This window comes from Lissotriton vulgaris, chromosome 1_1, assembly GCF_964263255.1.
Source record: "Lissotriton vulgaris chromosome 1_1, aLisVul1.2, whole genome shotgun sequence".
NCBI lineage: Eukaryota > Metazoa > Chordata > Amphibia > Caudata > Salamandridae > Lissotriton > Lissotriton vulgaris.
In genome coordinates this window covers 1047771500-1047784677 of record NC_141685.1, presented here as the reverse complement: position 1 = coordinate 1047784677, position 13178 = coordinate 1047771500, and the positions used below count along the sequence as shown (strand labels likewise).

The window sequence follows — 13178 nt, the reverse complement described above, 5'->3', positions numbered from 1 at the left end:
GTAACCACCCCCCTTCCTGGTCCCACCCCTAGGGCAGGACCTAGTCGCGTACCCACCCCTTTCTTTAGGATAAAGGCAGGAGCGGGGACCCTTCCAAATGAGATCATCTTTGAATCAAGAAACTACTTTCTACGAAAGGAACTCTCGACTTCTTCTCAAGATTTCTCCCTTGTGTCTAAGGAGTAGTCACCCTGCATCCGCAGGCACCATCTAAGAACTCTGCGGTTTGCTGCACGTCCTTCCTCCGGAATCCGACTGACCAGCTCGACGAGACCCGGCTTCCCTGGCACCTCTGACCTCTACCTACCTCTACAGCTGAGCTGAGAACCGCAGGTGCGACGAGACCTCGAGGGACCGGCCCTCATCAGAACTGCACGACTTCTATCCAGCACGACCGCCGAGGGATCCTCTGGTGAGTGCTTTGGGGTCCGAGAAGCCCCGACCCTGAGCAGCTCCAGCACCGAAGTCCAGCCCCCCAGCATCCACGAGATCTGCGTGGGGCCCTTCTGCTTTTTGGCTGCTCACCGCGTTGTCTGGCTACTAGCCCGCTGGCTTGTGGCCTTCCCGACGACGACCGACGACATCACCACTGCTAGTCTGGTTGCTCCAGACTGGCCCTTGCTCCCTTCCAAAAGAGGAGCACCCCGGACCCTCCTGGTCCACTCCAGACGCCATTTTAGGTCCACCGCGTGGGCTTGAATTTGCCAAGACTTGTTGCCCCAATCCTGGGTCCAGCGACGTCGACAGCATCAACCATCGTGGGACAGCTCGCACCTCCATCCTGGTCGCCGACAACGCCTCCTGGTCCGTGAGACTGCAGAGCCCAGCGTCGCCCACTCACCTGGTCGAGGTGACTACCATCCGGTGCCCTCCTGGTGCCATCTGATCACTGGCTAGTGGTCAAGAACTTGGTCCCCTCTGCTTTCAGGTGTCATCCATCTTCGATCCAGGCTTGGATCACTTCGAACAATCTTCACTGGTCGCCTGCCAGCAACTCTTTCTTCAGGCTCCTGGTTCGTCAACGAGGATTCCCGACGTCTTTTCAGACCTATGCAGCCGCAGCCCCTGGGCTAGGTAACTTCGGCATTTCGGTGCCCCAGCATAGCCTCACTATCCAAGGGTCCAGATCCACTGTCGTTTTCGACCTACCTTATCGGGTTCGCCCGAGAACACTAACTTTGCTTTTACTAGCCCCCATAGACTTTGTCCCGCATCCCGCGTGAGAGTGCACACTCTGCACCCGAGTCCCCTAGGCCTCCTACAAGTAATCTGAAGGTTCAGTAACATAGTCCTAGCGATTCCAAAGCCTATTAGTCCAGTACTTACCTGCTAGTAATTTCGCATTCCACTTCCATAGTATATGGTTTTTCGTGCCCCTCGGGCATTTGTGTAAATTGTGCAACTTAAAGTATTTTCGTAAGAGTTTTGTTGTGTGCTTAGTACCCTGTCCTCATAAAGAGTACAGGGCTGTTGTGATCTAAATAAATACACTGTTTATTTTCATAACACTTGTGTGGTGTCCTTTCACTTGGTGTTCAAGGGGTATATGTGATGGTATAACAGCTGGCTTAACACGCCCTCTAGAGTTTAGCCCGAAGACTGCTCTTGTCCATGCTACTAGGATAGCTGGTCTATCGGTTGACTTACAACCAATCACCATAAGGGTTGTTTGGACTGATACATAGTGATCACTAGAATAGTGAACACTGAATATCAGGCCAACTTCTCACAGCAACTAGCATGGGTTTTAATCTTAGATCTCCTTTCTTCCCAGCTGCATTTGGTTTTTCAAACCCTGCTTGCTCAGTGGGAATAACTTACATCGTACTGGATCGTAGAGCCAGTTTATGAATTCCTGGGTGCTCCTCCACTCCTCCCACAATGAAATATATGTGTAACACCACGCTGAGGCCTTACATTCATGAAGGCAAATGATTCCCGTTACATGGAGCTGCACAAATTTTGCCTGGGCAAAAGCCACTGGGAATTCCTTTTCTGTACTGAGACAGATAAAAAAGCATGTTCCCTGGTTTCAGGTTATGTTTCCACCCCTGTCAGTCTGCACACAGCCTGGCAAGAGTCACACTGACAAAGGAGGCTGAGCTTTCTGGTGCCAGCTGTAATGTTTCAGTCAGTTTATGGGAGAACCCTCAGTCGGCATACTGAGATGAAAAACATACAGAAGCTTACAGAAACATACAAGGACATGATAGCACAGCTTCACAAAGCCATACTGAGAACTGTTGTCCCAACATAATGTGTAAGTGTTGAATAGCAGTCGTTACCATGCATGCTGTACTTCAAAATGCATGGAATTGTAGCACAAGGCATTGACCTTTGAACTTTACCACACAAAACTGGTTACGCAAATCACTCTTTTTGTGATTTGGTGTAAATCAGTAAAGTAGTTTTAGTGATATTAAAGGTTAAAAAAATATAGATCTATGGGGACGCGTATCCACCACGTGTAAATCTGTGGATTCACGCGCCAAAGTAAAGAGCAGATTGGCTGGCCGCAGCGTCACAGAAAAGTTGCGGCTGCTTGTTTTCTTTTATCAGGAAACTGTTCCCGTGGCTCAAATTTGGGCTGTAATGTTTATAAAAGGTCAGGGTAGAGATTCCCTGACTACATGGGTGGGGAATAAGTAGGCTGTAAGCAGAAGTTAAGTTAAAATACATGTATATATATATATTTCTTTAATGTTATCCGAGGTCTGCGGGGCTCTGCGTGGCCCTGGTGTGAATTTGCTTGCGGATCCAAGGATATCGGTAAGCTTTTTTAATTTTTTTTATAAACTAAATAGAATCATGCACCCACTCAAACAGGCAGCCAAAAAGTCTTACAGGGATTCACACCTACAGAAACACCCTTGCATCTATTGTCACAGCCAGCCAGAAAAATACCCTCACACACACTGTGACAGGCAGTGACACTCTCTGACACCCATTGTCACTTGCAGACACTCTTACACACATACACATCCATACACTGTCACACCCATTCACATCCCATACTGACACTGTTGCACCCATTTAGGTACCCTAGAGACAATGTTACACCCATTCACAAACCTATACAAAGACTCTTACAGTCACACTTACACGTATATACATACTCTCACACCCACTCATATTTCTACAAAGGCACTGTTGCACCCATTCACTTACTTTACAGACACTGGTACACTCATTCACAAACCCATACACAGACTCACACCCACACTAGGATTCACAAACCCAGGTTGTAGGGACATTATAGTTCGGAAATGGCATTAAAAAAAAACTTTAAAATTCACTGGAAAAAAACAAAGGTTACTAGGACATTATAGTTAGGCTCACATTCTTGGTTCAGCTAACCATAACTGATGAATTTCTCTGGCTTTGTAGGATTGAAATGTGAGCCTAACTGTGACATTCCTGTAACCTTTAAGTTTTTCAGTGAAATAGTCTCTCTCTCGGTCTCTCTCTCTGTCTCTCTCTCTGTGTCTCTCGCTCTGTCTCTCTCTCTCTCTGTCTCTCTCTCTCTCTGTCTCTCTCTCTCTGTGTATCTCTCTCTCTGTCTCTCTCTCTCTCTGGGTCTCTCTCTGTCTCTCTCTGTGTCTCTCTCTGTGTCTCTCTGTGTCTCTCTCTGTGTCTCTCTCTCTCTCCCTGTCTCTCCCTGTCTCTCCCTGTCTCTCCCTGTCTCTCTCTGTCTCTCTCTGTCTTAGATGAGCCAGGGGCCGTCATGAGCACAGAAGGGGTTAATGTATTTTGATGTATTGCATATTTATTTCCATGCTGAGGCAATTTGAACATATATGTAGAGCATATCAAGGATGCTGATCTCTTCTAAGAGACTACTAAGTGAGAAAGCCACCACATTCACAAAAGTTTGTGTTTTGCCCTTTAGTCTGTCAACTTTGTCTATGGTTGGGGCGCAAGAGAGCCCGGAGCAAGATGGCTGCCTTTTAGTGCTGCTCTGCTGGTCGAGGACACAATCCGCCAAATATCCTGCAATAACGACGCCATCCCTGTTCAACATGCGCCTTTTCTGAAACCTTGTCAAGTACGACTTGCAGTAGTGCTGTTTGCTTTGTCACTCCATGTCTCCATCAGTCACAAACCGCATCGCCTAGTCTCTCAGCAAAATGGCGGCGCCGGAGACCTTGCGGAGCTGAAGTGGACCCCCCAGAGCCTGCTGCCCAACGGTGGCTAATGATCGTCCTGGAGCGCCTGCAGCTGTAACCCGGCTGTGACAGTACGCCTGCCCCTGCTGGTGTGAAGTGGAGAAGGGGCGGTGTTGAGATTTGCACTCCCTAAGTGACAAGAACACCATTGTCGAGGCGATCCCTGGGGCGCTACCAACTATCCACGAAATATAACGGTGCCCGCCGCCTGCTACTTGGTAGCTGAGGACACTCCCGGAATGACTGCCGCAAGATTCATGATGAGACGGTGCGTCTGCTCCCACTGATATGCAGCGGTAAGGCCACAGCACTGTGACGCGCGGTCCCTATACGCCGCAAACACCATCGCTGAGACGCCCCAAAGTGCACCACTAACGCTCTCGAGACACACTAACGTCCGCCACCTGCTATTTTACAGCTGCGGTTGTCCCCAGGGTGAGTGCGGCAGCGTCGCGGTTGTGATCGTGCACCTGTTCTCACCAGTGCACAGTGGTGGAACTGCGAGTTGCGACCCGTGCCGGAGTCTTGGCGCCCTCCTGGGAGCAATAATAGCTTTCTGTGAGGCTTAGCCAGTGCCTGCACTGATAACTTCACTATACCGCGAGCGCTGGACTTTATAGCGCTACCGTGCAACGCGTGTAGTGCGTCACTCTCCTCCCGTATTGCGGGGCGCCTTGCCATGGCAGGACCGGCCCCACAGTTAGAAGCTTTGCCTGATGCCCCCGAGGCTAATTAAACACTCACCGCTACTGCTGCTGAACTTCTGATCACGGGGAGCTGATCAACTGTAGCTGAGGGACGCTGCCAGATCACCTAATCCCTGGGGCCGGGTAAGTCTACAAAATGCCGCCTGTTTGATTTTCTCTGGACAGACGGCCTGGGAACTTGACTGAGCTCTGCGCGTGTAGATAGTGAGACAGCATTGAATCCACTGCAGTGCCATTTCATATACAGAAGCCCGTCTTTGTCCCCACTTATGAGTAATAGTGGAAGCTGCGGCCGTGGTGCACTGTTTGTGAGCTGAACACGCCTGTTTGAGTACACTGAGTGGGGCTGCTGCAGTGATTGACACCGGCGCCTGAACTGTCACAACTCTGCTGCACTGACTATACCTGATAACTGGCAGCTGTCTTGGCACAACAGTATTGGCAAAATCATTAGCGCTACATAGAAAAGGGATCACTCACTCACTGGAGCAAGAGACTACCTACCCCGCTGCTTCTGTATAACTACGATTTGGCGTCGCTGAACCCAGCCTAAACATGGGTAGAACAGACAAGTAGCAATCCAAGGTGAACTTCGAGGCACGGCGCATCACAAAATCGCAAACCCCAGCTGCTTCAGACACCGAGCAGGAGCCAGAAGCGGGCGCTAACACCAAACTGGAACGTCTGATGCTCAGTATGCAACAAAGCCTACATACTATCGATGCGAAAATTGACCATCTCAACTTGCGCATGGGTAACATGGCGACAAAAATTGACAAACATGGCACGCGAATAGCCGAGGCTGAACAGCGTATCTCTACAACGGAAGACAAAATGGAGGTTTTTAGAGCATCATGCTCTAGCATGGAAAAAATACTTGAAGTGATCCAGGCGAAGAACGAAGACCTTGAAGCCTGCTCACGTAGGAACAATCTACGAATTACGGGCATCCCTGAATCGACCAACACAGGAGTCATGGAAACGTATTGAAACCCTGCTCAAGGTCATGTTGGGAGCAGAACATTTCTCTAATGTGCTAATTGTGGAGAGAGCTCATCGATCCCTTGCAGCCAGGCCTATAAGCTCATCGATCCCTTGCAGCCAGGCCTATAACGGGGGCACCTCCACACCCCTTATAGCTCGACTTCTGAACTACAGAGACACGGTGCTCCGCCTAGATGGAGCGAAAGAAGCCACGACCTATCAAGGAATGAAAATAGAGCTGTTCCCTGATTTCACGGTGGCGTTACAGCAGGCGTGACGGGAATTTCACTCCGTAAAGAAAAAACTGCAAATACTGGTTCAGTGCAATCTGTGGGGACACTTTGGGAAGCCTTCAAAATGACTATTTGGAGTGCATGCATGAGTTAACAGTCAGGGTCTTAAAATACTTGTGTGACACTATGACCCGATTAGAACAGGAGCTGGGTGATCTTGAGCGTGAATATAGCACCACTGCTGACCCCGCTATATTAGCCGATATTAAAATAAAGATTACTGAATACGAGATAGCGGACCAGGAAATACGCCACATGTCGCAAAGAAGCGTAGCCAGGTTCTACGGGGAGGGTGGCAGGCCTGGAAGGTCACTGGCTGGCAGAATAGCGGACCCATGGGGCAAGGACTATGTGGTTAAAAGCATACTTGACGAAAACACCACACACTGTGATACACCTAACATACTAAAGACCTTTGCGCAATACTACACCGATATTTATGGGCACCGGCAGTCAGCAGATGAGACAGAAACAGGAAAATATCTCTACGACATTGCATTAGTATGGCTTTCACGCCCTCAACAAGAATTTTTAATGCACTCTTTAACTTTAGATGAAATACGTGAAGCTATTGCGGCATTGCCAAACGGGAAAGCTGCAGGTACAGACAGCTTCCCAGCCGAATTCTATAAAGAGTATGTTGACATCTTGGCCCCCACATCTTCTTGAGATGTACATGGAGGCATACGAAGCCCAGAAATTACCTCCCACTTTGCGGGAAGCCCTTGCAATAGCTCTGTTAAAACCTGATAAAGCCCCTGATGGATGCGATTCATATAGACCTCAGTCCTTAATAAACACTGACGTGAAAATACTGGCAAAAGTGCTGGCAAGTAGACTGAAACTGCTCCTTCCCGTTATGGTTCTCCCAGACCAATCGGGGTTTGTTCCCACCCGCTCCACATCCCACAACCTGCGCACGTTATTTGCGGTATTGCATGTCCTTGAACCGAACCTCTTGGCAGTGGCGGTCCTACTTGATGCCGCCAAGGCCTTTGACTCTATTTCATGGACTTGTATGTTTGCCATTCTACATCGCATGGGTGTGCCTTTTATTTTTACCAACTGGAAGAAATTGCTTTATATGGAGCCTGTTGCACGTGTGAGAAATAATGGTCAAATGTCTGTCTTCCGAATACAGTGGGGTACACGCCAAGGGTGCCCGTTGTCGCCCTTATTATTTGCTTTAGCAATTGAACCACTAGCATGCGTTCTGCGACAGTGCCATGCGCAGGCTGCACTACGATTTTATCAGCGACCCCTGGATGTCTCCATGTATGCAGACGACATGGTGCTATATGTCCGAGACCCCACTATTTATTTCGCGCAGCTCATCCGAGAATATATCAGATTCTAATGGTTCTCAGGACTTGGGATAAACTGGTCGTAATCTGTTATCCTGCCCCTTATGGATAACACACGTGAGGTAGCCTTCAATTACCCACTAACATGGTGTCGGACTCTGTGAAATACCTGGGAGTTTGGATCCTCCGAGACCTACAAGTGGTGGTCCAATCAAATTCTGGCGTAGCCACCTCACGTCTTGAAACACAAATAGCCTGCTGGATAAAATTGCCATTATCATTTCCAGACAGGATAGCACTAATGAAAATGGTGGTCTTTCCAAGATTTTTATATTTATTTCAGAACATCCCTGAACACTTAACACAACACTTCTTTGACACGCTTCAGTCTCTGCTGATCACGCTTGCGTGGGGAGGAAAGAAGCCAAGACTTCATTGCCATATGAACAAGGGGGCTTCACAGACCCTGACTTCCATTTATACTATTTTTGTGCGCAGGCCCATTATGCTTATTATTGGCAACAAGAACCAGCCTTCATCCCCCACATGGCAGTAGAAGCAGGTGCGGAACATCCAATACCACTACAGGCCATGATAGTAAATCAACATGCCGTTTTTGATAAAAGGAGAGAGCGACACAGTGCAAACGTCCGCTGGGGCTTGGCACAAAAACTGCCACTTTATGCACCTAGTATGCCACTATTACACCATACTGACATCTCAGTCACCAGGGAGGCGGGTGCACTGAAAACTCTTAGAGATGGGGATGTCCACCATGGGTGATGTTTTTCCCGGGGGCAAATTTGTAGAAGCGTCAACAATATTTGCTGAAGTGACTAATATTGCAATGCGCACATTTATATATACACAGTTGCGTTCTGCTCTCCGTGCGCTTTATCCACAATTCCCGGCTGAACCATCCACACTAGAAGCACTGCAACTCCTATATTCGACCACTTTGCAAGCCAAACTGGTCACATGCCTATGTCATGCTTCACAAAAAGATGTAGTTACTGTGGGGACAGTGGCGCGGGACAGGTGGAATGCAATCCTACCCGATCTGCATTCAGAAGAGGATTGGCTTAGCTGCTGCCGGATGACCGGGCAACTCACAACCAATGGGAACTTGAGACTGGTGCATTTTAAATATATACATCAAATGTATTATACACCAACTCAACTCTATAAGTATGGTTTACAAACCACAGCCAATTGTAAAAGCTGCCATTCACCTGATGCAGCCTTCTATCATTTAGCGTGGGCTTGCCCCAAGGTGCATTCCTTCAGGGAAGTAGTCAAACACACTTTACAATTGATGGTGGGATTCCCTATATCATGTGTATCACAGGTACGTTTACTGGGAAAAGTTAATGATATTAAAGCCTCTCATAGGAAGTTGGTGGCAGTGGCACTACTGATAGCCAAACGTAGAGTTTCCATATGCTGTGGTGGCAGACCAGTACCAACAACTACAAACTGGATACAAGACCTGGTATATTATTGAGATCAATTCACATGTTCTGCTGAGGAATTACCTAGTACCCCCAAACCTTGCGATATATGGGGCCCTCTAACTGCATACCTGTTGACTATAACTGATGTCTGATTGCTCATGTCAGTAACCCCTTCGCCGCTGGCGGGATTCCCCTGCTGTGCTGGGGGGCGGGGGGCGCGTGCAGCGCCCCCATGCTCATGACTAGGTCAGCTCGTCATGAGCCACGGCGCTCCGGTGCTCATGACGAGCTGAGCTAGTCATGACCGCGCCCGTTCCAATGGAACGTTCAGCACAGCAGGGGAATCAGCCCAGCGTGCGAGCTTTCCACGGAACGGGCGCGATCATGACGAGCTCAGCTCGTCATGAGCGCCGTGGCTCATGACGAGCTGATCTAGTCACGAGCATCCAAGAGGTTAATGTACTGGAATGCTATGCCGCCACCTTAACCATCTGATTGATTACTACCAAGATTTGTCTGTCTGTAGGTGTCATCTAATTTATTGTTGATATCGCGTGCCGTTCTAATCGTACGAACTGTTCACGTATCATTGATTGTTACAGTATAATTATCTGTATATGTTCTTTTGCAATTTCAAATAAAATAATAATAAAAAAACGTTATCTATGGTCACATGGTTTTGTTGTTGTTAAATATGGAGAAACAACAGTGTCTCCCAATCATTGAAAAAGGCTAGCAATAGCCGAAAAGCTTTTGTTTGAAAATAAAAGTGGTAAAAAACATTCATAATCCACCTGTGTGTCGTCGTCATCCTTGGAGGCTTTCGTGGAGGAAGAGAACACACACACTCAAACACTCACTCACCTACCTCACTCCCTCACCTACCTCACCTCCCCATGCTTTTTCCCAAGACATCTTTAAGGCTAGCTATAGCAAAAACTGCTGAATGGAATCACACTAAATTTAGCAGGAAGCTAGATCTTGGTCCGCAGATTGAGCTTTTTGTGATTTGGTGTAAATCAGTTAAATAGTCTTCAAGAGATGAAGGATGGCAAATAATCGTACATTTAGGTAGTTGGGCTTGGGAGAGTTTCCACGACTCAGTGATGTTATCAATGATGTAATTTGAGATGTCATCAGTGATGGCATAAATGATGTCATACAACAGGTCATGAGTGATGTGATGGCAGGGGCACAAGTTGTAGTTAGCACTGCTAACTAAAACTGATGAATTTCATTTTTTTAATTAATTGAAAACGTTAATGTTGACACTGACAAGTTCACCTAACTATAATGTTACTTTAGCATTTGGATGTTCAGTTGATATATACACATATGCTTTAAAACATATGCATGTGTAGGTATATATGTGTAGGCACATACATACATAAACAAGGGATTATGACGTTTAACAAAAAAATAAAAACTTACCTGATTTGTAAAGTCCTGTGTTAAAATACTTAACAATGGCATGCGTTGTAAAGGTACCACATGTTAAAGGTTGAGTTGTAAGGGTAACACCCATAAGGGTTATATAAGTCAAATCGGGTAAGGAATAAAGGGTCAGTGTAGGAGCAACTGATACATTTTGGGTTAATGGTACAAGCCGCTACATTTTGTATTACACATAGAAATTTATGTAAGTTGGGCCTTTTTTAACTTCCACTTTTTAGCCCTCTTTGTGAAGTATAACTTTTGTGATATTCATGAACTTTAGTTTTAATGAAAAACAGGTGAACAGCGTGCAGTATCGTTATTTTCAGACCTTTCCCTTCACTGGCTTTTTCACTGGTGGCCTCCAGCTATAGTCCCCTGTCCTAACCAATATGCAGCACCAGCGTAATTTCCTGTAATCTTTTATGGCCCCTCTGCAAATAAGGCAGTTTGTACAAATATGAGAGCTATACATTAATGAATGTATCAGTAGCGTCTCTGTTTCTTCTTTGGTGTCAGTGGTGACAAGGCTTGCACTAAATTATGCTGTACTAACACCCCAAAAACAAGAACGCTGAATATTAAATGCAAGTGGCCTTGTCACATGGTATTACATCAAATAAAATCCAGAAATAGATTCAGGGTCTGAATGTATAGTATACTTGAATAATTAAATCGATATTGAAGCTCGTTTTGGGAGTATCCGGTTGTTGACCTACCTGTTAACATTAACTGAGGAGAATTAAGTCCAAAGGGAAATATGAAGATTCACAGAGATATCTGTAATAGCATATTTGCCTTGGGTATAATCTGTCACATGTTCATAAAGTTGGACTCAGAGAAAGCTTTCCGAGTTTGCATGTTGGTAATTTTCGCCTAACTTGATGGAGGTGATTTGGAAAGTGTGGTATACTGCACAGCAAGAGGGTCCTAGAATAGTCATTAGAAGTTGTTAACCTATAACAGGCACTGTTGAAAGGTGAACAGGTGTCCTTGCAGTTGTGCAAATATTCTATCTTGAACAGTACAACAAAATGTAAAGTTTAGAAGCAGTCAACTTAACAAATCAAACACATCCTGTGAAAGAAATGTTAAAACCTAGAAGAACTACTTGTTGTGCTCAAAAGCTTAAGAGGGGATGCTGATTTGTAATTTATTGATGTATTGTTATTTTTAATTTAATTGCAGGATATCTGTGAGTGAACTTCAAAGCCACTCCGAGCTAGACGGCGATAGTGATGGGACTATCTCGGATGAAGAAGCTCAGGTAGTGATTGTGAGGGGAAAATTGCAAGTCTGGGAGTGATTAACATGTTAGATTTTTGAGGCAGTCCTCAAACATTCTGTGCTGGGTGGTATAGGACTTATAATGTTGGATATGGGAGGTTAAGGTGTAGGTTTGGGCCCTTTTCTTATGAGAGGTTGGACAGCACGTGGGTACTGTGAAGCCTCAGGCCTGGGATTGTGTTTCACTTCAGTTAGATTGAAGATTTACACCCTTTACACACTTGATGCATAGAAGAGTTATATTTTTGGCAAAAATAGGTCTTTCTGATGGGCACTTCTAGCAACTGGGTCCTTTCTTGCCTTGTGACTATCCCCAGACACCAGACTGAATCACGAAAACTCTGTTGTAGTGCTCCTGCGTAGCAGTAGTTGGTTCTGTGCAACTGCATCCACTCCGTAAGTTGTTATGTTAAATAATATTTATAAAGCGCACGTACGCCCTTGGGCTTCATGGCGCTGAGGTACGGGAACATAACTAAGAAAGGAAAAATAGACAGCCAAATTAGGAATAAACATTATTTGAAGGCCTGTCTAAAAAGCCAAGTTTTAAAGTGATGTCTAAAAGTGAGAATGTCAGGGCTCTGTCTGAGGGGCAGAGGAAGCGTATTCCAAAGGCTGGCGGCTAAAAAGTCAAAGCAGCAGCCGCCTGAACGTTTTTTGTTAAAGGAAGGAACAATTAAGAGATCCTTCTTTGTAGAACGGAGATTAAGTGAGTGGGTGTACCTGAGTACCAAGCCTTCAATAAACTTAGGGCCAGTGTGTTGAAGAGCTTTGAAAACCATGCAGCCCGTCTTAAACATGACCCTCTGTGCCACCGGTAGCCAGTGCAGTTGTTCCAGGCCAGGGGTGATAGATTGCCACTTTGGCTGCTTGAGGATCTGTCTGGCCGCTTGGTTTTGAACTAGTTGTAGTCTCTTAAGTTGGCCAAGCGGAAGTCCCAGGTAGATGCTATTAGAGAAGTCCAATCTGGACATAACCAAAGCAATGACCACCTGGATCAGGGCTGAGTGGGTAAGGAATTGGGAAATCTTTTTTATTTTCCGGAGCTGAAAGAAAGCCCCGGAGACAACAGCACCAATTTGACCCATAAGAGTGAGGTCGGCGCTGATTATGACTCCCAAGCTTTTCACAGATGAAGATTTGCACGGGGGCTGGCCCATGATGCTAGGCCAGAAATGGGGACCCCAGCTTAGCTCACTTTTCCCAGGCAAGATCAGTTCGGTCTTGCCTGGGTTAAGTTTGAGGTGGTTGAGGTTCATCCATCTATGGATATGATCCATAGCATTGTGGAATTCAGTAACTGAATCTGGTGTATTGAGGGGGAATATAAGTTGTAGGTCATCAGCATAATTAAAAATGGAGACCTGATAATTCTTTAGTGAGTGAAGCAGAGGACGAAGATAAAGATTAAATAAGAGAGGTGACAGTGAGGACCCCTGTGGGACCCCACAAATTGAAAACAATTTAGGAGCAGAAAACGGACCAAGTGTGACAGATTGTGATCGGTCAGAGACAAAGGAGGTGATCCAATTCAGGGCCGAGCCCCTGA

The 13178-nt window shown here is 46.4% G+C and overlaps 1 protein-coding gene across 1 annotated transcript in view; it reads left to right on the top strand.

The window, feature by feature from the left end:
• The window catches only part of PRKCSH (PRKCSH beta subunit of glucosidase II), a 313184-nt gene that overhangs the window by 89203 nt on the left and 210803 nt on the right, over positions 1-13178 (top strand). The window contains exon 8 of the mRNA XM_086962739.1: positions 11531-11609. Coding sequence (XP_086818865.1) covers positions 11531-11609 — 79 coding nt within the window. The remainder of the gene's footprint in view (positions 1-11530; positions 11610-13178) is intronic.